General features: G+C 42.1%; 1 protein-coding gene across 1 annotated transcript in view; it reads left to right on the forward strand.

Moving 5' to 3' along the window:
- LOC135536806 (zinc finger protein 585A-like) overlaps nucleotides 1-25869 on the forward strand; it is a 40618-nt gene extending 14749 nt beyond the window's left edge. The window contains exons 2-8 of the mRNA XM_064963032.1: nucleotides 2252-2337; nucleotides 2986-3224; nucleotides 9110-9358; nucleotides 12018-13198; nucleotides 16710-16777; nucleotides 20227-20480; nucleotides 23836-25869. Coding sequence (XP_064819104.1) covers nucleotides 2252-2337; nucleotides 2986-3224; nucleotides 9110-9358; nucleotides 12018-13198; nucleotides 16710-16777; nucleotides 20227-20480; nucleotides 23836-25190 — 3432 coding nt within the window. The 3' untranslated portion in view covers nucleotides 25191-25869. The remainder of the gene's footprint in view (nucleotides 1-2251; nucleotides 2338-2985; nucleotides 3225-9109; nucleotides 9359-12017; nucleotides 13199-16709; nucleotides 16778-20226; nucleotides 20481-23835) is intronic.
- Nucleotides 25870-26564: the final 695 nt, after the last annotated feature.

Raw genomic sequence — 26564 nt, forward strand, 5'->3', positions numbered from 1 at the left:
TCATGCTGGACCTGACCTAATGCTGGGTCTGACCTCATGCTGGGTCTGACCTAATGCTGGGCCTGACCTAATGCTGGGCCTGACCTAATGCTGGGCCTGACCTCATGCTGGGCCTGACCTAATGCTGGGTCTGACCTAATGCTGGGTCTGACCTAATGCTGGGTCTGACCTAATGCTGGGCCTGACCTAATGCTGGGCCTGACCTAATGCTGGGCCTGACCTAATGCTGGGTCTGACCTAATGCTGGGTCTGACCTAATGCTGGGCCTGACCTAATGCTGGGCCTGACCTAATGCTGGGCCTGACCTAATGCTGGGTCTGACCTAATGCTGGGCCTGACCTAATGCTGGGTCTGACCTAATGCTGGGCCTGACCTAATGCTGGGCCTGACCTAATGCTGGGCCTGACCTAATGCTGGGTCTGACCTAATGCTGGGCCTGACCTCATGCTGGGCCTGACCTAATGCTGGGCCTGACCTAATGCTGGGCCTGACCTAATGCTGGGTCTGACCTAATGCTGGGTCTGACCTAATGCTGGGTCTGACCTAATGCTGGGTCTGACCTAATGCTGGGCCTGACCTCATGCTGGGTCTGACCTAATGCTGGGCCTGACCTAATGCTGGGCCTGACCTAATGCTGGGCCTGACCTAATGCTGGGCCTGACCTAATGCTGGGTCTGACCTAATGCTGGGTCTGACCTAATGCTGGGCCTGACCTAATGCTGGGTCTGACCTAATGCTGGGCCTGACCTAATGCTGGGTCTGACCTAATGCTGGGTCTGACCTAATGCTGGGCTGGGTCTGACCTAATGCTGGGCCTGACCTAATGCTGGGCCTGACCTAATGCTGGGGCCTGACCTAATGCTGGGCCTGACCTAATGCTGGGTCTGACCTAATGCTGGGCCTGACCTAATGCTGGGTCTGACCTAATGCTGGGTCTGACCTAATGCTGGGCCTGACCTAATGCTGGGCCTGACCTAATGCTGGGCCTGACCTAATGCTGGGTCTGACCTAATGCTGGGTCTGACCTAATGCTGGGTCTGACCTAATGCTGGGTCTGACCAAACCGGTGAATTGTTGCTTACTATAGCTGCACTCCTCCACATGGCTCGACTTCTAGTGGTCTTCTCCTCTTCCAATGCTCTTATGCTTATCCTTGAAAAATACCATGAGGTCTGAAATAGACACCAACGTTGACATACTACACAAACAATTACCTAGGCTAAGTAAAACAATGATGTTTGATCTACTGCCCTGCTAACTAGCTAGCTAACATGTAGCCAGTGAGTATCTAAAACAGAGAAAGAGGATGTTCATTCATGGATTGGATCCAGGAGGTCTCGCTGATCGAGGTGGTGAACGGTAGCTGACAGTGTCGGCTAGAGACTAACTGTGGGAGCTTCCTGCAGGAATTTGTAGTCTTGCTGAGAATGAGTTTTAGTAAGGTCGAATTCCTTGCCTTTATAGTCATTGTGATCAACTGCACTGCACTGATGGGAGTGGAAATCACATAAAATAGATGTGGTGGTTTCAGCAGCAGATACATATTTGGGTGTGAGAGATTTTAGTGCAGAAAAAAGTTGAGGGAAGTGGTTCCATCCTCCAAGGCAGACGGCCTGGTGTAGGATCGTTTAGGGCCAAAGTAGTGGGATGGTGTGGTGAGTTTTTGGGGATAGTGAATCGGTACAGGATTAAATGGTGCAATTTAAGATTTTCCCATTCTCCTTTTCCCAGTTGTTTTTGTGACCTAAATGTGAAATCCGTACCCCAACCTTGGATTAGGCAGCAATACGCAAGAGTGTCTTGTCTCCAAATATGTACACACAGGTGTCTCCAAATATGTTTATGTCAACCAAGATAGACCACATCTTGTTGTTTCCAATGGGAGTCATAGTGGGCAGAGCCAAGCACGCGCTAGTGATATCCTATTGGCGTGTTCCAGCAAACCTGAATATTTCCTTTAGGCAACGCCTAGTCGGTGAAGCGCTTGTGTGCATTAACTCAATTTGCCTTTGGATTCCTAAGCAAACGTTGTCCACTCTGTTCATAACAGATTGTAGTTTGAGGAACAGAAAACTGTATTGAGATAAAATGTTTAATGCATGAGAAAATTTGCCGAATTTCGGCCAAACCCCATATCGTTCCATCTTCTCCCACTCTGCCAGTGGGCTTTCCCCTCACTACCATATATATACATCCAATGAAATATCTGTCGCATTGTTCGGTCTGTGATGTCGCATTTGCTCTGTTGCAGCGGTGGAACAGGACGTTCCGGGAAGGCGCCAGAACTGTGTGGTGGAGACGATATATTTTGTGTCAGTTTCACATGTATTACTACAGGTATGTAATAGCACGTTTACACTTTGTAATATCGAAAGAACATGTCATAACGTGCTGGGTAACACATCCTTTATGGTATTATCACGTTTGGTAAAGGTTTTACTTTTAGGTTTTTTTGTGTCAAGCCGAGTGAGCATTACTATTTTATAAGTCAAATAGCTAGAGACTTTGGGGTTGGCTGATTGAATGAAAATCATTTAGTAAAGCTAATTTAATTTAAAAAATCAAATTATTTGCGATTTTTGAGTTCGTTATTGGTTTTGTGTAAAATTCACGAGATGGTAAAATGGCGGCTCCCCTTCTGTCTACGTCAACTGAATTCAGTGCAGGCAGCGCGGGTTCACTTCTTATTATTTTTACATGTGTAACAATATTCAGACATTCAGGTGTTTCTAACTTTGTCTGTAATTGTTTCTATAGTGTGAAAATGGGAAATACAATATTTTTTTTGTGAGGTGAAATAATACAGTGAAGACATGGTTATTCAGGAACATAGTAAATAGTGCTGCATAAACTGCATGCTTTATCAGAAGGATAGCTAAATATTTACCAGGAAAGATTCTTAAGCAAGCAACCCAAGCATTAATTGTAAGGCAGGTGAACTACTGTTCTGTTAAAATTATTTAAACTTTTTTTTTTTTGACTTAGGTCAAGTCTGAGGTCGGTAACATCAACAGTGAGGACAAGCCCAGCCTGCCTCTCTCCTTCCACACTGAGTCCAAACCTACAGTCACTGGGTCCTGATTGTGGCAGTGGAGCCCAGTTTGCACTGGAGGATGCAGAGATGACATCAGTGAAGCTGGAAGACTGCAGTCAAACACTGGAGCTGAATGTCAACATTAAAGATGAAGAAGAGGAGGAGAAGATTGGGAAATCTGTTTATGATGGTAAGAACAGGTTCTATCTTCAGGTTGATTCTATAATTCTGACTCACACGTCCCTGAAGAGCTCCAGTCTGTTGTTCATTTCAACTTCAAACTGCGTTGAAAGTTGCTGTAGAACTTGTGTTTTATTCACTGGGCTATCTGGAGTGTTCAGAGTAGACTTTTTACTATTTTTTTAATTTCACCTTGATTTAACCAGGTAGGCTAGTTGAGAACAAGTTCTCATTTACAACTGTGACCTGGCGCAGACTAGAGAATTGAAATAGAACTTCAGAACACTGGCAGTTTGTCTATGAAATGATCAGGAGAAGTTGGGGTAACACTTTAGTCTAGGTGTCCTTAGTCATGTGTTAATAAAGCCTTTTATAACACCTATACAACAGTAATGAGTAACGGCATAACATCTTATGAAACTAGTTCATAATGGGTGTTTCTAGATGACTGTTTATCCTGTTGTCATATGCGCTAATGCCTACTGTTAATAACAACTGCTATTACACAGTCTGCATGACAACTTATGTCCTATTCTATTACATGCTACATAAGTGTCTACATACCAGATGTTATAACGGGTGTTATATCATTTACCAATCTCTTTGTCACATTATAAAATGGGTTGTTTGGATCCTGGATGCTGATTGGTTGATAGCAAGGAGTTATCACCAATATTCATGCATAATGCCTGTTAGCAGTTCCATTAGTTTTACCACATCCACTGTCCCACAGCCCAGCCAGTCAATTTATAAACCTCCCTTGGAAAAAAGCGCCTCTGGACAATATTTCTCCATGCTACTAGCCTATCTGACCTGTGCAACATGTTGCATCTCCACTGTGCCATGCATATGAACGTGACGAGACGGACAGCTTCTCTGATCCAGGCCAATTCATTTATCAGGATCATTCTAATCATATATCCATAGAATTGGCAATAGAAGCAACACCCAGATTTGTCCGTCAGACTGCCAGATGGTGAAGTGTGATTTATCACTCCAGAGAATGCGTTTCCACTGCCCCAGAGTCCAATGGCGCCGAGTTTTACATTACTCAGCCGACACTTGGCACTGTGCATGGTGATCTTAGGCTTGTGTGCGGCTGCTCGGCCATGGAAACCCATTTCGTGAAGCTCCCGAGTAACAGTTCTTGTGCTGACTTTGCTTCCAGAGGCAGTTTGTAACTCGGTAGTGAGTGTTGTAACCCGAGAAGAGGCCGTTTTTACTTGTTGCTGATCAAGCCTAGAGGTCACCAATTATGATTTTTCAACACAGATACCGATACCGATTATTGAAGGACCAAAAAAAGTCTGATACCGATAAATCAGACATTTTTTTTATTGATTTATTTGTAATAATGACAATTACAAAAATACTGAATGAACACTTATTTTAACTTAATATAATACATCAATAAAATCTATTTATCCTCAAATAAATATTGAAACATGTTCAATTTGGTTTAAATAATGCAAAAACAAAGTGTTGGAGAAGAAAGTAAAAGTGCCATGTTTATTTAACCAGGCAAGTCAGTTAAGAACAAATTCTTATTTTCAATGACGGCCTAGGAACAGTGGGCAGAATGACAGATTTGTACCATGTCAGCTCGGGGATTTGAACTTGCAACCTTCCGGTCACTAGTCCAACCACTAGGCTATCCTGCCGCCCCAAAGCTAACGTATAAATTCCTTGTTCAGAACATGAGAACATATGATAGCTGGTGGTTCCTTTTAACATGAGTCTTCAATATTCCCAGGTAAGAAGTTTTAGTTTGTAGTTAATATAGGAATTATAGGACTATTTCTCTCTGTACGATTTGTATTTCATATATCTTTGACTATTGGATGTTCTTAATAGGCGATTTAGCATTGCCAGTGTTAACAGTATAGCTTCCGTCCCTCTCCTCGCTCCTACCTGGGCTCGAACCAGGAACACATCGACAACAGCCACCCTCGAAGCAGCATTACCCATGCAGAGCAAGGGGAACAACTACTCCAAGTCTCAGAGCGAGTGACGTTTGAAACGCTATTAGCGCGCTCCCCGCTAACTAGTTAGCCATTTCACATCGGTTGCACCAGCCAAATCTCAGGAGTTGATAGGCTTGAAGTCATAAACAGCATTGCGAAGAGCTGCTGGCAAAATGCATAAAAGTGCTGTTTGAATGAATGCTACGAGCCTGCTGGTGCCTACCATCGCTCAGTCAGACTGCTCTATCAAATCATAGACTTAGTTATAACATAATAACACACAGAAATACGAACCTTAGGTCAGTAATATGGTCGAATCCGGAAACTATCATCTCGAAAACAAAACGTTTATTCTTTCAGTGTAATACAGAACTGTTCCGTATTTTATCTAACGCGTGGATTCCGATTGGTTAGACCAGCATTGAATCCTGTTTGAGCGCACATAGAACAGATTTACCGCTTCTTAGACTTGCTTTCAATGAGAAGATCTATAAGATTTTGTTTAAGATTTTGTATGAAAGATACTTATAATTCACAGCAGACAGTTTTCATTGCGTAGAGACCAGTGTCTGGCCCTACTGGAGCCATCTCTCCCTGGTACCGTATAGAACAGAAACATTAACTCATGCTCTGGAATGCTCTTTAGGTTTTATCACCAAAAAGACATAGTAAATCTCCTGTCAGTGTTATCGCCCAGAGGTCCACTTTGAGAGAGGAGAGAGAGAGACAGACAGAGAGAGACAGAGACACAGAGAGAGGGAGAGAGACACAGACAATAAGCCCAGTAGTATGTCTTTCAAAGTAATGCTGCTGACAGTCACCAGTGAAAGGTAGCTTTGGACCCAGTATACAGTTCCTGTGTAACCTACAATGGATCCAGTTCCTCTGTAACCTACAATGGAACCAGTATTACAGTTCCTGTGTAACCTACAATGGATCCAGTAATTGGATCCAGTATACAGTTCCTGTGTAACCTACAATGGATCCAGTATACAGTTCCTGTGTAACCTACAATGGATCCAGTATACAGTTCCTCTGTAACCTACAATGGACCCAGTATTACAGTTCCTCTGTAACCTACAATGGATCCAGTATTACAGTTCCTCTGTAACCTACAATGGATCCAGTATTACAGTTCCTCTGTAACCTACAATGGATCCAGTATTACAGTTCCTCTGTAACCTACAATGGATCCGTAATTACAGTTCCTCTGTAACCTACAATGGATCCAGTATTACAGTTCCTTTGTAACCTACAATGGATCCAGTATTACAGTCCCTCTGTAACCTACAATGGATCCAGTATACAGTTCCTCTGTAACCTACAATGGATCCAGTATACAGTTCTTGTGTAACCTACAGTGGATCCAGTATACAGTGAGTTGTTGAGGAAGACATGGTGATCCAACCAGATTCATGACACCAGACCTGTTAAATAAATGACGAACCTAGAAAGATCCAGGTACAGTCACTGATACCCAGGGGGCCGAGCGGTGCCTCCATGGCACACTGTGTCCCTTTCGGAGAGGTTCCTGTCATCCTAATGCTTCATCAAATACTAACACAATTACCCGTGTTCTCACCTGAGCTCTAAGCCAATCACATTCACTTCCCTGACCACACATCCAATCACGTGCATTGACCGGGACCATTACAGTAGGACAGTAATCTAATTTGCCGAAGGCTCAGAAATGGCCGTCTGCTATAACCTCTTGTCTAAACTCATAACGTTGGTAACATAACCTGTGTATTGTTGATTTGATGCCCCATCAATCGGAAGGCAAGGTCATGACATCCCCATATTGTTACCTACTGTTCTGTGCCTTCATGCTTACAAATGCCAAAGGGGTAGACATGGGAATCGGGTTAGAGATAGAGTAAGAGGTTAGAGGTTAGGAGTTAGGGGTAAGGGATTAGGGGTAAGGGTTAGGGGTAAGGTTAGGGGTAAGGAATGCCCCATCAATAGGAAGGCAAGGTAATGACATCACCATATTGTTACCTACTGTTCACTGCAGGTAGATTGTATGTTTTAATATTCAATGAAATAAAACATTTAGAATGTATTGGTGAATTATATTAAATCATGCATTTGTCGTGTTGTTGCTACCATTAATGCGATGATGGCTATTCATCTAATAATTACATACTACGGTCAATTATTACGCGGTTAAATTAACCATGTAACAATTGATTAAGTCGTAACCTGGGGCACCACGGGAAAAGTTTATTTAACGAGTTACCGTTTCCCAAATTAACTCAAATGTAGATCAGAATATCTCGATATCCTACCCGTCATCATATTAATCAATTATGAATTATTACCTCAGTCTCATAATGAATGTTTCAATTAATTATTATTTATTTACTAACTAATGAAATAATCACACAGAAATAGATAAACACACACACAGGATGATTATAGAATACTAACATAATGCAATGAAAGGTCCCTAGTGGACTAACCCGATATGACGGCTTTGTAGACAATGGAAAGAGGTGGGGACAGATAAAGAGCGGGAAAGACAGAATGGACAGAATGTAGATTTAGTTAACGAGTGGTTTTATGCACTCACAAAAGGGGGTGTTCGATGACGCCGAAATGTCTGTGCTCTCGCGGGTGTGGTCACTGACTGGGTAGAACTTTCATATGAAAAACTATTCTCATTTAGAAGGTTAACATCACATTTCATCTCCTCACAAATAGTTTAATATTTAATCATATAAGTCACCCCAACATTTAGATGTGAATCTGATAACTGGGAAATGTACACTTTCAGAGATACAGTTATGTTGTTCTACTGTCCTTAGTGACATCACAAATGAGTAATGAATTCAACAGGATTGTTCTTTATGTACCCACAGGACCATTCCAAATGATTGGATGACAGAAACATTGTTTCATTATCCAGTCTGTTGATGTTGGGAGTTTGAGGGAGGACTCCCTTTGTTCCACAGAGGTTCTCTCCCTCATTATTGCATGACAAGGAAGAGATAGTTTCTGTGAGGTATTTACGACGTCATCAAACTGGCCAACGTCACCCCATTCCCCCCTTCCTCTCTGGTGGGAGGGGGGGCTCTCTCTGATTGTCACCCAGTGTTACGGTTTTCTTCCGGTGAAGGAGAGGTGGACCAAAATGCAGCGTGATTATTTCGATACATGTTTAATAAAAGATAAACACAAACAATACACGTAACGTGAAAACCTAAACAGCCTAAACTGGTGCAAACTAACACAGAGACAGGAACAATCACCCACGAAACACTCAAAGAATATGGCTGCCTAAATATGGTTCCCAATCAGAGACAACGATAAACACCTGCCTCTGATTGAGAACCACTCCAGGCAACCATAGACTTTTCTAGACAACCCCACTAACCACAATCCCATGACCTACAAAAAAAACCTAGACAAAACACACCACATAAATAACCCATGTCACACCCTGGCCTGACCAAAATAATAAAGAAAACACAAAATGCTAAGACCAGGGCGTGACACCCAGAAGGGAAAATCATGACACATTGAACTGCATCCATCTATTCTGCCAACAATGTCTTACTGTACGTCATGGAATGTTGAGTCAAATGGACCTATTTTTAAAACAGCTTATGAAGTGGGTTTTGTAGCATAGACTGTGATTTTTAAAATATTTTTGACTGATATAGTGATTGTCTGTTTGTTTCATATCTGCAAAGTAGTGAAAACGCTGTCAGTTCCACTTTAAGTGCACTTTACATTGTGTAATTTAAAGTTTGCACTTGTTTAATGTGAAATAATGTTTTGTTATCAATGTTTAGCTTCCTGATCTATTGTAATGAGATACTTGGAACAAGAATTAAAAATAAATAAAAATAAATAAATACATTTTTAAAGAAAGTACCTGAACTGTCAAGACAATACTTTTTGTGTCTGTTTCTCTTTATTACTACAGGCCGACTCAGATCAAGTCTGAGGCCGGTAACATCAACAGTGAGGACAAACCCAGCCTGCCTCTCTTCTTCCACACTGAGTCCAAACCTACAGTCACTGGGCCCTGATTGTGACAGTGGAGCCCAGTTTGCACTGCAGGATCCAGAGATGGCATCAGTGAAGCTGGAAGACTGCAGTCAAACACTGGAGCTGAATGTCAACATTAAAGATGAAGAAGAGGAGGAGAAGATTGGGGAATCTGTTTCTCATGGTAAGAGCAGGTTCTATCTAACGATGTTTGTTGTTCATTCCAGCTTCACACTGTGTATGAAAAGTTGCAGTAGAACTGTTTCAATGAGAAGGTAGATGTTATTTCATGCTACTGACACTTGCATAGTTTGACACCAGGATTTGTTTTATTAACTGGTCTATCTGGAGTGATCAGAGAGGAGACTAAAGAAGTGAAGTAGACAAACTGCCAGTGTTTTAAAGTTCTATGAAATGAGTCTGTAGTTACTAACCCTTGTGATAGTGAGTGGAGGATGATATGAAATGAGTCTGTAGTTACTATCTCTTGTGATAGTGAGTGGAGGATGATATGAAATGAGTCTGTAGTTACTATCTCTTGTGATAGTGAGTGGAGGAGGATATGGCTCATTGTTTTAGAGTAGTTGTATTCCCCTTTGTATTGTACAGTATACTTACTTACAGGGCCTTCAGAAAGTATTCATACCCCTTGACTTATTCCACATTTTGTTTTTCCACTGGTGTTATGGGCCATTCCACTACCCCGTAATGGGGTACCCCACTGGTGTTATGCAGGGTACTCCACTGGTGTTATGGGGTACTCCACTGGTGTTATGGGGTATTCCACTGGTGTTATGGGGTATTCCACTGGTGTTATTTGGGGTATTCCACTGGTGTTATGGGGTATTGGAGTGACTGGGTGTTGTCCACTTGTTATGGGGTATCTCCACTGGTGTTATGGGGTATTCCACTGGCGTTATGGGGTACTCCACTGGCTTGACTGAGAAACCTTACAGATAATTGTATGTGTGGGTTACAGAGATGAGGTAGTGTGGTGGAATATTCTATTCAAGTAAGAGACTTGGCCAAAAAAAAAAAATTATTTTTTAATATTTATTAATTATTGTTATGGGGTACTCCACTGGTGTTATGGGGTATTCCACTGGTGTTATGGGGTATTCCACTGGTGTTATGGGGTATTCCACTGGTGTTATGGGGTACTCCACTGGTGTTATGGGGTACTCCACTGGTGTTATGGGGTATTCCACTGGTGTTATGGGGTGTTCCACTGGTGTTATGGGGTGTTCCACTGGTGTTATGGGGTACTCCACTGGTGTTATGGGGTACTCCACTGGTGTTATGGGGTACTCCACTGGTGTTATGGGGTATTCCACTGGTGTTATGGGGTACTCCACTGGTGTTATGGGGGTTCCACTGGTGTTATGGGGTACTCCACTGGTGTTATGGGGTACTCCACTGGTGTTATGGGGTACTCCACTGGTGTTATGGGGTACTCCACTGGTGTTATGGGGTACTCCACTGGTGTTATGGGGTACTCCACTGGTGTTATGGGGTACTCCACTGGGTGTTATGGGGTATTCCACTGGTGTTATGGGGTACTCCACTGGTGTTATGGGGTACTCCACTGGTGTTATGGGGTACTCCACTGGTGTTATGGGGGGTGTTTCCACTGGTGTTATGGGGGGTTACTCCACTGGTGTTATGGGGTACTCCACTGGTGTTATGGGGTACTCCACTGGTGTTATGGGGTACTCCACTGGTTTTAACTGGGTTATTACCACTGGTGTTATGGGGTGTTCCACTGGTGTTATGGGGGTTCCACTGGTGTTATGGGGTACTCCACTGGTGTTATGGGGTACTCCACTGGTGTTATGGGGTACTCCACTGGTGTTATGGGGTACTCCACTGGTGTTATGGGGTACTCCACTGGTGTTATGGGGTCCACTGGTGTTATGGGGTCCACTGGTGTTATGGGGTACTCCACTGGTGTTATGGGGTACTCCACTGGTGTTATGGGGTACTCCACTGGTGTTATGGGGTACTCCACTGGTGTTATGGGGTACTCCACTGGTGTTATGGGGTATTCCACTGGTGTTATGGGGTACTCCACTGGTGTTATGGGGTACTCCACTGGTGTTATGGGGTATTCCACTGGTGTTATGGGGTACTCCACTGGTGTTATGGGGTATTCCACTGGCGTTATGGGGTACTCCACTGGCGTTATGGGGTACTCCACTGGTGTTATGGGGTACTCCACTGGTGTTATGGGGTACTCCACTGGTGTTATGGGGTATTCCACTGGTGTTATGGGGTATTCCACTGGTGTTATGGGGTATTCCACTGGTGTTATGGGGTATTCCACTGGTGTTATGGGGTATTCCACTGGTGTTATGGGGTATTCCACTGGTGTTATGGGGTACTCCACTGGTGTTATGGGGTACTCCACTGGTGTTATGGGGTGTTCCACTGGTGTTATGGGGTACTCCACTGGTGTTATGGGGTACTCCACTGGTGTTATGGGGTATTCCACTGGTGTTATGGGGTAAGGACTAGACACTTTTCGGGCCTACCACTTTCTGTCCTGATCGGTCCACCAACTGGTGGTTTAGAATCTACAGATGTGGTATTCATATTCAGATGCTACATAGTCGTAGGAGAATTCATGTTGGTACAACGATATCCAATATGTAGTCATGTATCCATGTGTGTGGTATTGTGTGTACGCCAATTACATAAATCCTCAAATGTAATCCTTTTAAAATTCAGGCTGAAACACAACAAAATGTAGAAAAAGTCAAGGGGTGTGAATACTTTCTGAACACACTGTATATGAAGTCGTACGTATGTCTCACTGACTGGTTCTTCTGATGTTGTTCACACAGGAGACCATGTTGAGACATTCTCTACATCCAGAGAGCAACAGCCGGAAGATCACAGAGTTAAGAGGTCTCACCACTGCCCACATTGTGAGGAGATTTTCCCATTTCTATCAAAGCTTAAAATACACATAAAAATACACACAGGAGAGAATCCGTATTCCTGCACTAACTGTGGAAAGAGATTCACAACATCACAATCTCTGACAGTTCATCAGAGAGTGCACACTGGAGAGAAGCCTTACTCTTGCTCTGTATGTGGGAAGAGGTTCTCTCAACAGATCCACTTGCAAACACACCAACATGTACATACAGGAGTGAAGCCATACTCCTGCTCTGAGTGTGGGAAGAGGTTCTCTCAACAGATCCACTTGCAAACACACCAACATGTACATACAGGAGTGAAGCCATACTCCTGCTCTGACTGTGGGAAGACTTTCTCCCGATTGGATACCTTAAAAACACATGAACGTATACATACAGGTGAGAATCCATATTCCTGTACTGACTGTGGGAAGACTTTCTCCCGATTGGATACCTTAAAAACACATGAACGTATACATACAGGTGAGAATCCATATTCCTGTACTGACTGCGGGAAGAGCTTCACAACGTCAGGGACACTGATAATTCATCAGAGAGTGCACACTGGAGAGAAGCCTTACTCCTGCTCTGGCTGTGAGAAGAGGTTCTCTCAACATATCCACTTACAAAAACACAAACGTCTACATACAGGAGAGAAGCCTTACTGCTGCTCTGACTGTGGGAAGAGTTTCTCTCAACAGAACCACTTCAGATCTCACCAGCGAATACATACAGGAGAGAAGCCTTACTACTGCTCTGAATGTGGGAAGAGTTTCATCCGATTGGAAATATTAAAATGCCACCAGCGAATACATACAGGAGAGAAGCCTTACTGCTGCTCTGACTGTGGGAAGAGTTTCTCACAACTGGGCAACTTAAAAACACACCAATTTATACATAAAGGAGAGAAGCCTTACTCCTGCTCTGACTGTGGTAAGTGCTTCACAACATCAACTGATGTAAAAGTTCATAAAAGAGCCCACACAGGAGAGAAGCCTTACTACTGCTCTGACTGTGGTAAGAGTTTTGCCAGATTGTATACCTTAAAAACACATCAATGTATACATAAAGGGGAGAAGCCTAATCAGTTCTCTCAGACCAACTAAGATTAAAGTCATTGCATCACTTAATTCTCAAGAAAGCATAGTACACTATTGTAATCCTATTGTTTCTCACTGTGAGAGAACTGTGCCGAGAAAAAGGAGCGTTCTAGAATGTTAGCCTCTTTACTTTACTGATCAGTGTGCACCTGGTCAGTTTTGATGTGTTTTGTTAGCTTCTACTTTACATATATTGAGAGGACTTTGGATTTGCCCTTAGGGTTGAATATCCTCTGTGAGGCTGGTTGACTGGGTGGTACTGCTTTCCTCTGCATTTATCTGTGAGGAATGAGATACAACATGTATCAGATAGAGATGGTGTGATGATCAGTTTTCTGTGGGAATGAGTTAGTAGACACAACATGTGTCAGATAGAGATGGTGTGATGATCAGTTTTCTGTGGGAATGAGTTAGTAGACACAACATGTATCAGATAGAGACGGTGTGATGATCAGTTTTCACCATTATTTTGGGGGGATTATTTTAGCTATTAAAGGACTATTTGTTTAATTATATACAGTTTATGAAACAACTACATGTGTTTTATTAAATTGTATTTTAAAACTAGATTAGTTATTTTCATCATTGATGATGAATATGTTTAGGTTACTCTATTGAAGCCAACTTAATTGACATGCCAATAAAAAGTAAATGAAATTGTAAATGAATTTGTACTGGTCAAACTCTTTTCTTTTATAGTTAGTTCTTTTATATTATATCTAACAGTATGAATGGTTCTCATGGTTGTATTCAGTTCTTCATATTAGATCTGACAGTATGAATGGTTATCAAATCAAATGTTATTGGTCACATGCGTTCCTGAATACAACAGGTGTAGACCTTACAGTGAAATGCTGAATACAACAGGTGTAGACCATACAGTGAAATGCTGAATACAACAGGTGTAGACCTTACAGTGAAATGCTGAATACAACACGTGTAGTAGACCTTACAGTGAAATGCTGTATACAACAGGTGTAGTAGACCTTACAGTGAAATGCTGTATACAACAGGTGTAGACCTTACAGTGAAATGCTGAATACAACAGGTGTAGACCATACAGTGAAATGCTGAATACAACAGGTGTAGACCTTACAGTGAAATGCTGAATACAACAGGTGTAGACCTTACAGTGAAATGCTGAATACAACACGTGTAGACCTTACAGTGAAATGCTGTATACAACAGGTGTAGACCTTACAGTGAAATGCTGTATACAACAGGTGTAGACCTTACAGTGAAATGCTGTATACAACAGGTGTAGACCTTACAGTGAAATGCTGAATACAAAAGGTGTAGACCTGACAGTAAAATGCTTACTTACGAGCCCCTAATCAACAATGCAATATAAGAAGAAATATGGATAAGATTAAAAAATAAGAGTAACAAGTAATTAAAGAGCAGTAGTAAAATAACAATAGTGAGACTATTTAAAGGGGGGTACCGGTACAGAGTCAATGTGCCGGGGCACCGGTTAGTTGAGGGAATATGTACATGTAGGTAGAGTTATTTCAGTGACTATGAATAGATGATAACAACAGAGAGTAGCAGCGGTGTAAAATGTAAATAGTCTGGGTAGCCATTTGATTAGATGTTCAGGAGTCTTATGGCTTGGGGGTAGAAGCTGTTTCGAAGCCTCTTGGATCTAGACTTGGCGCTCCACATTTATATAACACAGACTGGGCATCTGGTATGATGGTCTTTGACTAAAATACTGCTAGCGGTACCAATACCGTACGAGACAAACTGAGCATTCATTATCCAGAAAACATGTTCATTGATACTCTGGTTTTAGTAGTGTAACTCTGCTCTCAATCTGAGTAGTTGAGACATAAAAAGGGTATTGATAGAAAAGGTAACTTCTCCTCTATTACAGTAAAATAATGTCTCAATGTGTTTTGGTGTCAATATGAACCCTTCTTTTGGACCAAACCACAAATAGCTAGTTGAAACCGCTTGACAGAGGGGCAGCGCACAATTGACCCAGCGTCGTCCGGGTTTGGCTGTCATTGTAAATAATAATTTGTTCTTAACTGACTTGTCTTGTTAAATAAAGGTACCCATAACATGATGCAGCTACCCAGAACAATCACACTTGGCCCAACCAGCATCCAGCATCAGTTTCTGGACTTCACAAAGCCATGGAAGTGAAGTGTAGACAGTTGCATTGTTATTCATTGAAATAGATATGATCTCAGTGGAGGCTGCTGAGAGGAGGACGGCTCATAATAATGTAAACAACGGAGTCTGACAGTGGACTGGGAGGTACTGCTTCCCTCTGCAGTTTTCTGTGGGAATGAGCTGGTAGACACAACATGTATCAGATAGAGATGGTGTGATGATCAGTTTTCTGTGGGAATGAGTGTGATGTATCAGATAGAGATTTGATGTCAGGGAATGAGCTGGTAGACACAACATGTATCAGATAGAGATGGTGTGATGATCAGTTTTCTGTGGGAATGAGCTGGTAGACACAACATGTATCAGATAGAGATGGTGTGATGATCAGTTTTCTGTGGGAATGAGCTGGTAGACACAACATGTATCAGATAGAGATGGTGTGAACAGTTTTCACCAGTAGTTTGGGATAATTGTTTACTAATAAATGACTATTTCTTTAATGATAAACAGCTATGAAACGACTTCATGCATTTATTCAATAGTTTTTCCAAAACTAGATTTGTTATTTTAGTCATTGATAATAAATGTGTTTGGAAAAGCACATTCAAGCCAAATAAATTGATCTGCCAATGAAAAATCAAGTTTGTATAAGAATTTATTCTGGTCAAACTCTTCTCTTTTTTTGTAATGAAATACAAAAAAAGTGTTTCAAGTGACATATTTAGGGGTTTTCTGAAGCTGAACCAGACAGCAAGTTTAAATGAGCATCACAAAGCAAAATCTGACCTATTCTCTAACATGTTTTGTCAGCATAAACAGCTGCGAGACCTGCTAGAGTACTGCAACTTTATTGATCTACTGAATCATTGTAGTTATGGGGGTAACTTTACAGTAAATATAATGCTTTTGTTTAATTCATGGAATTCAAAATAATGTATATTTGTATTTATCTACTCAATACATGTCATGACACCTCTACACATTGGGACAAGCCAAGTTACTTGTCACCAATATTCTCTACATCAAATCAGTGATGACTGTTCAACAGTCTTATGGGCTGGAGATAGAAGAGGCTTCATTCTCTTGGTACCAGCTTTGATGCTCCTGTACTGTCTCCGCCTGATGGTAGCAGAGTGAACAGGCCGTGGCTCGGGTGGCGGAGGTTCTTGATGATCTTCTTAGCCTTCCACAGAGATCTTCTACAATACATATGTAATGGGTTGAAAACTTTAGATACTAAAACAGACACTGCTTTAGTTTTCTTGAACCAAAGTTTATTTGTCGAGATAATCAATCTCACTTTTATATTCTACATGGTTTAGTAGTAGTTAGTCCATCAGTCCAATAATGTCGCTGTTGCACTGTGGTAGTGGGGGACAGGAAGTTCCGGTAGGTGCCCACCATTCTTCGGAATAAAGAAAACGTCAGAACTGTGCTGTCCGTTTATCGTTATTACTACAGGTTTGTAATAGCACGTTTAAACTGTCTAATGTCGAAATAACGTCATAACGTGTTAGATAACACATCCTTCAAGGTAGGATCACGTTTGGGAAAGGTTTTGTCTTGTTTTTCTGTTAAGAACGTGATCAAAAAACTATTTTACAAGCACACGTTTTCATTTGTGAGGCTTTCGTATATAGCTCAGTGTGTTTCGCCTGGGGATGTTCAGTACGACACGTTTTGGAAAGGTGCAGATAGAAATCCTCTGAATAGAACTGACATGATTCCTTAGAATCAGAGGCATGTTTGTTCTACATAATACATGTATATCTGATCGTGGCCAACGTCTCCGTCCTCCCCGCTTGTCCCTACCTATGTGAAGATAGCCACAATAGTGGAATTTACGGTTCAACCTCAAAGTAAAAGTACCTCATTGAAAGTGAGGCAAACGGATAGAAAATAGGGGAATCATGCCATATTTGGACTAGAAACGCTAAACATGGTTGGAATGTTACTTAATTAAAAATGAATTACAATAGTTCATTAAATTGAGAATAAACAGGAAAAACGGTTGAAATCCCACTGTGGATGTATTAGATGCATAATTGCATTGGGGACATTTTTCTACGAACTGAAACGGGTTGGATTGTGCACCCATATAACGGGTGACACCCACAGAATACAATTACCAAGAGTTAACACATATTAATGTCTTAGCTCTTATTGCAGGACTTTGACTGAAAAATCACCTTCCCAGTCAGTCTATTACAGGGGTTCTCCAGTACTATTTGAGAAGGTCCAGTCACACACATTTCCGAGGTGGCAAAGGTCCAGATGGATATTGTCATTTATTTGTGTAGTAACAAACTATCTTGCAATTGTTCAAACTGTTGGCGGAGAGAACATTTAGCAGTTTTAATGCTAATATCCCACAATTCTACACATTAGGATGGGGCTGAGATTTGTTCTCTTTTTTAAAGTTAATTTCCTACAGTTCTACACGTTTCCATGTCTTATGTCTTATGTGTGTTTATATGATACCAGGGGTGGAAGACCCATTCTGGATCCGGACCGAGGTCTGTATTGACACACTCTGGATCCGGACCGAGGTCTGTATTGACCCATTCTGGATCCGGACCCGAGGTCCATATTGACCCACTCTGGATCCGGACCGAGGTCCGTATTGGCCCATTCTGGATCCAGACCGTGGTCCGTATTGACCCATTCTGGATCCGGACCGAGGTCTGTATTGGCCCATTCTGGATCCAGACCGTGGTCCGTATTGGCCCATTCTGGATCCGGACCGAGGTCTGTATTGACCCATTCTGGATCCAGACCGAGGTCCGTATTGGCCCATTCTGGATCCAGACCGTGGTCCGTATTGACCCATTCTGGATCCAGACCGTGGTCCGTATTGACCCATTCTGGATCCAGACCGTGGTCCGTATTGACCCATTCTGGATCCAGACCGTGGTCCGTATTGGCCCATTCTGGATCCGGACCGAGGTCCGTATTGACCCATTCTGGATCCAGACCGAGGTCTGTATTGGCCCATTCTGGATCGTGGTCTGTATTGACCCATTCTGGATCCGGACCGTGGTCTGTATTGACCCATTCTGGATCCGGACCGTGGTCTGTATTGACCCATTCTGGATCCGGACCGTTGTCTGTATTGACCCATTCTGGATCCAGACCGTGGTCTGTATTGACCCATTCTGCATCCAGACCGTGGTCCGTATTGACCCATTCTGGATCCAGACCGTGGTCCGTATTGACCCATTCTGCATCCAGACCGTGGTCCATATTGACCCATTCTGGATCCAGACCGTGGTCCGTATTGACCCATTCTGGATCCAGACCGTGGTCCGTATTGACCCATTCTGGATCCGGACCGTGGTCCGTATTGACCCATTCTGGATCTGGACCGAGGTCTGTATTGACCCATTCTGGATCCGGACCGCCAACAAGGATCTATCTGCAAGCTAACAAGGTAGAACAGTTGAATTGTTATGAACACACCCTGTTTGAAAAGCATGTTAGCCTGTCCACTTTGTTCAGATGTTAAAATCAAGTGGCCTACCTTATTTCTCAGAATGAGAACGAGTTGCCAATACATTATATAATTGTGTTTTCATGCTTATTACACATTTATAAAACACAGACTGGGCATCTGGTATGATGGTCTTTGACTAAAATGCTGCTAGCGGTACCAATGCCGCATGAGACCAACTGAGCATTCATTTTCCAGAATAAATGTTCATTGATACTCTCATTTTAGTAGTGTAACTCTGCTCTCAATCTGAGTAGTTCAGACATAAAAAGGGCATTGATAGAAAAGGTAACTTCTCCTCTATTACAGTAAAATAATGTCTCAATGTGTTTTGGTGTCAATATGAACCAGTCTTTTGGACCAAACCACAAATGCAAATAGTTAGTTAAAACCGCTTGACAGAGGGGCAGAGCACAATTGTCCCAGTGTCGTCCAGGTTTGGCTGTCATTGTAAATAATAATTTGTTCTTAACTGACTTGCCTAGTTAAATAAAGGTTAAATAAAATAGGAAGATGTGGTCTCGCAACTTTCCTGGCGTGAACGGTAGGGGCTTGGTGTGTTTGGATATCCTAGAGGAAGAGGCGAAGCGAGAGAATTCACTCTCACAAAAAATATGTCCAAAATAAGGCCAATGCTTTTTTCTATGGGCTTGTTTTGGACCTAAGCTTGTCCCCTCCCTTCCCGCCTTTGGGACACCGACTCCCATTGTTAGGGCGGAGACGTGCATCTCCTCATTATATACAGATCTCTGGTGTAAATGGGAAGGTGCACACCGCACAGAGACCCGACGGAGACGAGACTAAAAATACAACATGACAACAAGCCGACATAAACGCTCATAAAAATGCAAAATAACAACACCTTGCGATACAGGCATATGGAATATAGCGCAAAAACAAATTAATATTCATTCGATATGTTTACTCCAGTACTGCAGGTGGCGCTAACTCAGTAGCGTCAACGGACTTCAGTTCAGGCAAAGTGGGTGATTGAGAGACAGCATTTCAAGGTCGCTCTACTGTTTTGAAGCTGAATGTGTAGTAGAATCTTTATCTATAATTGTTACTATGGTGTGAAAGGGAAATCCTGTTGTTTTTTGAGTGAAATAATAGTGAAGACAAGGTTATTCAGGAAAATAGTACATAGTGCTGCCTAAAACATACTGCAACCTTGTACTAAATGTTTTTTTGAGTCATTTATGTGAATTTAGGAAATCTACTATAGATTAAGTGCACGTACGTTGTGTAAATTTGTGCACTTGTGTCTAATGTGAATGAATGTTTAGTTGTGAATACTTAACTACCTGATCTGTTGAAATGAGATAATTGAACAAGAAAACATATAATAACTTTTTAGAGAATAAAGTGCCAGAACTGTCAAGACAATAACTTTTGTGTCCGTTTATCTTTATTACTACAGGCCGACTCAGATTAAGTCTGAGGCCGGTAACATCAACAGTGAGGACAAACCCAGCCTGCCCTCTCCTTCCACACTGAGTCCAAACCTACAGTCACTGGGTCCTGATTGTGACAGTGGAGCCCAGTTTGCACTGCAGGATCCAGAGATGGCATCAGTGAAGCTGGAAGACTGCAGTCAAACACTGGAGCTGAATGTCAACATTAAAGATGAAGAAGAGGAGGAGAAGATTAGGACATCTGTTTATCATGATAAAGGCAGGTTCTATCTTACTAAGTTATGACCCAGTCTATTGCTATTGTAAATTCTGTAATTCTGCCATCACATCTCTGAAGAACATCAGACTGTACAACAAAGCTTGTGTTGTTCTTTCCAACACCAGTATTGTCAGCATTTGTTTTATTCACTGGTCTATCTGGAGTGATCAGAGTGGAGACTAAAGAAGTGAAGTAGACAAACTGCCAGTGTTTTAAAGTTCAATTAAATGAGTCTGTGTAGTTACTAACCCTTGTGATAGTGAGTGGAGGATGATATGGCTCATGATTTTCACTCTCAGCTGTCCACTTTTAGAATGGTTGTATTCCCCTTTTGTATTGGACAGTACAGAGCCTTCAGAAAGTATTCACACCCCTTGACTTATTCCACATTGTTGTTACAGCCTAAATTCAAAATGGATGAAATTGATATTTAATATACCCAATACCCCATAATGACATACATATGTATTTAGAAATGTTTGCAAATTTATACAAATTGAAGTGCAGAAATATCTAATTTACATAAGTATTCACACCCCTGAGTCAATACTTTGTAGAAACACCTTTGGCAGCAATTACAGCTGTGAGTCTTTCTGGGTAAATCTCTAAGAATGTTGCACACCTGGATGGTACAATGTTGTACAAATTCTTTAAGCTCTGTCAAGTTGGTTGTTGGTCATTGCTAGGCAGCGATTTTCATGTCTTGCCATAGATTTTCAAGCCGATTTAAGTCAAAACTGTAACTAGGTCACTCAGGAACATTCAATATTGTCTTGGTAAGCAACTCCAGTGTATATTTGGCCTTGTGTTTTAGGTTATTGCCCTTCTGAAAGGTGAATTTGTTTCCCAGTGTCTGTTGGAAAGCAGACTGAACCAGGTTTTCCTCTAGGATTTTGCCGGTGCTTAGCTCTATTCCGTTTCTTTTTATCCCCCCAATAACATTCAAGTCCTTGCTGATGACAAGCATACCCATAACATGATGCAGCTCCCACCATGTGTAGAGTGGGACTCTTGATGTGTTGTGTTGGATTTGTCCCAAACATAACATTTTGTATTCAGGATATGAATATGGTTGCATCACTGCCTGGTATGGCAACTTCTCGGCCTCCGACCGCAAGGCACTACAGAGGGTAGTGCGAACGGCCCAGTACATCACTGGGGCCAAGCTTCCTACCATCCAGGACCTCTATACCAGGCGGTATCAGAGGAAGGCCTTAAAAATGGTCAGACTCCAGCAACCCTAGTCATAGACTGTTCTCTCTGCTACCTCACTGCAAGCAGTACCAGAGCGCCAAGTCTAGGTCCAAGTGGATTCTAAACATCTTCTACCCCCAAGCCATAAGACTCCTGAATACCCCCCCCCTTTATTTTACACCGCTGCTACTCTCTGTCATTATCATCTATGCATAGTCAATTTAATAACTCTACCTTGACCATATTACCTCAACTAACCGGTTCCCCTGCACATGTTATTGTACTGCTGCTCTTTAATTACTTGTTACTTTTATTTCTTACTCTTATCTGTATTTTTTTAAACTGCATTGTTGGTTAGGGGCTTGTAAGTAAGCATTTCACTATAAGGTCTACTTACACCTGTTGTATTCAGCGCGCATGTGACTAATAAAATTTGATTTTTAAAGTTAATTATTTTTGACAGTTTTTTTTTTGCAGTTTACTTTAGTGCTTTAATTCAAACAGGATGCATGTTTTGGAATAGTTTTATTCTGTACAGCTTTGCTTCTTTTCACTATGTTATTGATGTTAATATTGTGGAATAACTACAATGTTGTTGATCCATCCTCAGTCTAACTGTTTTAAAGTCACCATTGTCCTCATGGTGAAAACCCTAAGCAGTTTCCCTCCTCTCCGGCAACTGAGTTAGGAAGGACGCCTGTATCTTTGTAGTGACTGGGTGTATTGATACACCATCCAGAGTTAATTTAATAACTACACCATGCTCAAAGGGATACTCAATGTCTTTTATAAAATGTTTTACACATCTACTAATAGGTGCCCTTCCTTGTGAGGCATTAGAAAATGTCCCTGGTCTTTATGGTTGAAGCTGTGTTTGAAATTCACTACTTGACTGAGGGTCATTTACAGATAATTGTATTTGTGGGTTACAGTGATGAGGGAGTCATTCATAAATCATGATAACCATTATTAATGCACACAGAGTGAGACCATGTGACTTGTTAAGCTTGCCATAACAAAGGGGTTGAATACTTATTGACTCAACGTTATGGGGTGTTCCACTGGTGTTATGGGGTACCCCACTGGTGTTATGGGGTATTCCACTGGTGTTATGGGGTACCCCACTGGTGTTATGGGGTACTCCACTGGTGTTATGGGGTACTCCACTGGTGTTATGGGGTACTCCACTGGTGTTATGGGGTACCCCACTGGTGTTATGGGGTACCCCACTGGTGTTATGGGGTACTCCACTGGTGTTATGGGGTATTCCACTGGTGTTATGGGGTATTCCACTGGTGTTATGGGGTATTCCACTGGTGTTATGGGGTATTCCACTGGTGTTATGGGGTATTCCACTGGTGTTATGGGGTATTCCACTGGCGTTATGGGGTATTCCACTGGTGTTATGGGGTATTCCACTGGTGTTATGGGGTATTCCACTGGTGTTATGGGGTATTCCACTGGTGTTATGGGGTACTCCACTGGTGTTATGGGGTACTCCACTGGTGTTATGGGGTACTCCACTGGTGTTATGGGGTATTCCACTGGTGTTATGGGGTATTCCACTGGTGTTATGGGGTACTCCACTGGTGTTATGGGGTATTCCACTGGTGTTATGGGGTACTCCACTGGTGTTATGGGGTATTCCACTGGTGTTATGGGGTACTCCACTGGTGTTATGGGGTATTCCACTGGTGTTATGGGGTATTCCACTGGTGTTATGGGGTATTCCACTGGTGTTATGGGGTACTCCACTGGTGTTATGGGGTATTCCACTGGTGTTATGGGGTAAGGACTAAACCGTTTTCAGGCCTGCCATATATAACACTTTCTGGCCAACTGGTGGTTTAGTTCCATCTGTCCTCCAACTGGTGGTTTAGAATCTACAGATGTGGTTTTCATATTCAGATGGTAAATAGTCGTAGTAGAATTCATGTTGATACAACAATATCCAATATCTAGTCATGTATCCATGCCCTTGCATGTGTGTGGTATTGTGTGAATGCCAATGATACGATCTCAATTTAATCCATTTTAAATTCAGGCTGAAACACAACACAATGTAGAAAAGGTCCAAGGGATGTGAATTCTTTCTGAACACACTGTATATGAAGTCATATTTTTGTCTCACTGACTGGTTCTTCTGATGTTGTTCACACAGGAGACCATGTTGAGACATTCTCTACACCCAGAGAGAAACAGCAGGAAGATCGCAGAGCTAAGGGGTCTCACCACTGCCCACATTGTGAGGAGATTTTCCCAATTCTATCAAAGCTAAAAATACACCTAAAAATGCAAAGAGGAGAGAATCTGTATTCCTGCACTGACTGTGAGAAGAGCTTCACAACATCAAGGGCTCTGACAGTTCATCAGAGAGAGCACACTGGAGAAAAGTCTTACTCCTGCACTGACTGTGGGAAATGCTTCAATAGATCATCTAAATTAACCATTCATCAGAGAGTGCACACAGGAGAGAAGCCTTACTCCTGCTCGGACTGTGGATCGAGTTTCTCCCAATATGGCCACTTAAAATCACACCAACGTATACACACCGGAGAGAAGCCATACTTCTGCGCTGACTGTGGGAATAGCTTCACAACATCGAGGGCTCTGACAATTCATCAGAGAGTGCACACTGGAGAGAAGCCTTATTTCTGCTCTGATTGTGGAAAGAGTTTCTCCCGATTGGATACCTTAAAAAATCATCAATTAATACATCAAGGACAGAAGCCGTACTCCTGCTCTGACTGTGGGAAATGCTTCATTAAATCAGCTAAATTAACCATTCATCAGAGAGTGCACACTGGAGAGAAGCCTTACACCTGCTCTGACTGTGGAGAGAGTTTCTCCCGATTGGATGCCTTAAAAAGTCACCAACTAATACATAAAGGACAGAAACCTTACGTCTGCTCTGACTGTGGGAAGAGTTTCTCTCAACTGGGCAACTTAAAAACCCACCAACGTATACACTCAGGAGAGAAGCCATTCTCCTGTTCTGACTGTGGGAAGGGATTCTCAGTATCGGGCAACCTAAAAACCCACCAACGTATACATAAAGGAGAAAAGCCATTCTCCTGCTCTGATTGTGGGAAGAGTTTCTCCATGTCAGGCAACTTAAAAACCCACCTACGTATCCATAAAGGAGAGAAGCCTTACTCCTGTTCTGACTGTGGGAAATGCTTCAAAACATCAGCAGAGGTAAATGTTCATTGGAGAACACACACAGGAGAGAAGCCTTACCACTGTGACTGTGGGAAAAGTTTCTCCAGGTTGAATACCTTAAAAACCCACCAACGTATACACACAGGCGAAAAGCCATTCTCCTGCTCTGTCTGTGGGAAGAGTTTCTCTGTATCATGCAACCTAAAAACCCACCAACGTATACACACAGGAGAGAAGCCTTACACCTGCTCTGACTGTGGGAAGAGTTTCTCCATATCGGGCAACCTAAAAACCCACCATTGTATACATAAAGGAGAGAAGCCTTACTCCTGCTCTGCTCGTGGTAAATGCTGAGGTAAACGTTCATCGCAGAACACACAGGAGAGAAGCCTTACCACTGTGACTGTGGACAAGAGTTTCTCCAGATTGTATACCTTATAAACACACCAACATATACATAAAGGAGAGAAGCATCATCAGTTCTCTCAGACCAGCGGAGAGTAAAGTCACTCCATCACTACTTCCTTTATGAGATGAGAATTAAGTAACAGTTCATTTGATCAAAAGAGGAAAGCGTAGCACACTTGTTTCTCACTGTGGAAGAGGAGCGTTTTCTACAACATTAGCCTCTACTTTACTGATCAGTGTGTTTTGTTTGCTTCTACTGTAGAGATATTGAGATCACCATGGATTTGCCCTTAGGATTGAATATCCTCTGAGGTGTGTCTCATTGAAACAATAAAGTGTGAGGGTTGACTGGGTGGTACTGCTTTCATCTAAAGTTTTCTGTGGGAATGAGTTAGTAGATACAACATGTATCAGATAGAGATCATCACATCATCAGTTTTCACCATACATTTGGCTGGATTATTTCTTGCTACTAAATTACTATTTGTTTAATGATTCACAGGCTATTAAATGACTTCATATTTATTAAGTTGTCTTTTTTTAAAACTACATTTGTTATTTTAGTCATTGATGATGAACATGTTTGGATAACTGCATTGATCTGCCAATACATTTTGTACGTGTATTTGTGTTGGTCAATCTCTTGTCTTTTGTATTATTCTTGTGTACAGCTGGCTGGAGTGTTTACGGACATATGGGGGTAGAAGCTGTTAAGGAGCCTTGTTGCTCCGGTACCGCTTGCCGTGCGGTAGCAGAGAGAACAGTCTATGACCTGGGTGATTGGAGTCGTTGACAATTTTTGGGGCTTTCCTCTGACACCGCCTAGTATATAGGTCCTGCTTGGTCCTAGTGGTTTACTGGGCCGTACGCACTACCCTCTGTAGCGCCTTACGGTCAGATGCCAAACAGTTGCCATACCAGGCAGAGATGCAACTGGTCAAGATGCTCTTGATGGTGCAGCTGTAGAACTTTTTCAGGATCTGGGGACCCAAATCTTTTCAGTCTCCTGAGTAGACTGCAATATACTTATTCCTTATCCATGTCTGAATGTCTGAACTAAATCATATCAAAACCATTCAATTGTACAACATGTCTTGTTATCTTTGTAACAAAGTTATATATGTTAATTAAAACAATTATACTATAAATACAGGCAAAATAAACATCCACAGAAATCCCAATTATACTCGATATTCAGCTTGAATCTTTCCAAAACATGTTTAGCGGGTTAACTGCTTTATAAAAAAATCAATAAACATGAGAAAACTATCATCAAGGATGAGGTCATTATAGTCAATCATATCTAAGATCAACCTGAGA

Source organism: Oncorhynchus masou, unplaced genomic scaffold (assembly GCF_036934945.1).
Source record: "Oncorhynchus masou masou isolate Uvic2021 unplaced genomic scaffold, UVic_Omas_1.1 unplaced_scaffold_666, whole genome shotgun sequence".
In the NCBI taxonomy this organism is placed as follows: domain Eukaryota; kingdom Metazoa; phylum Chordata; class Actinopteri; order Salmoniformes; family Salmonidae; genus Oncorhynchus; species Oncorhynchus masou.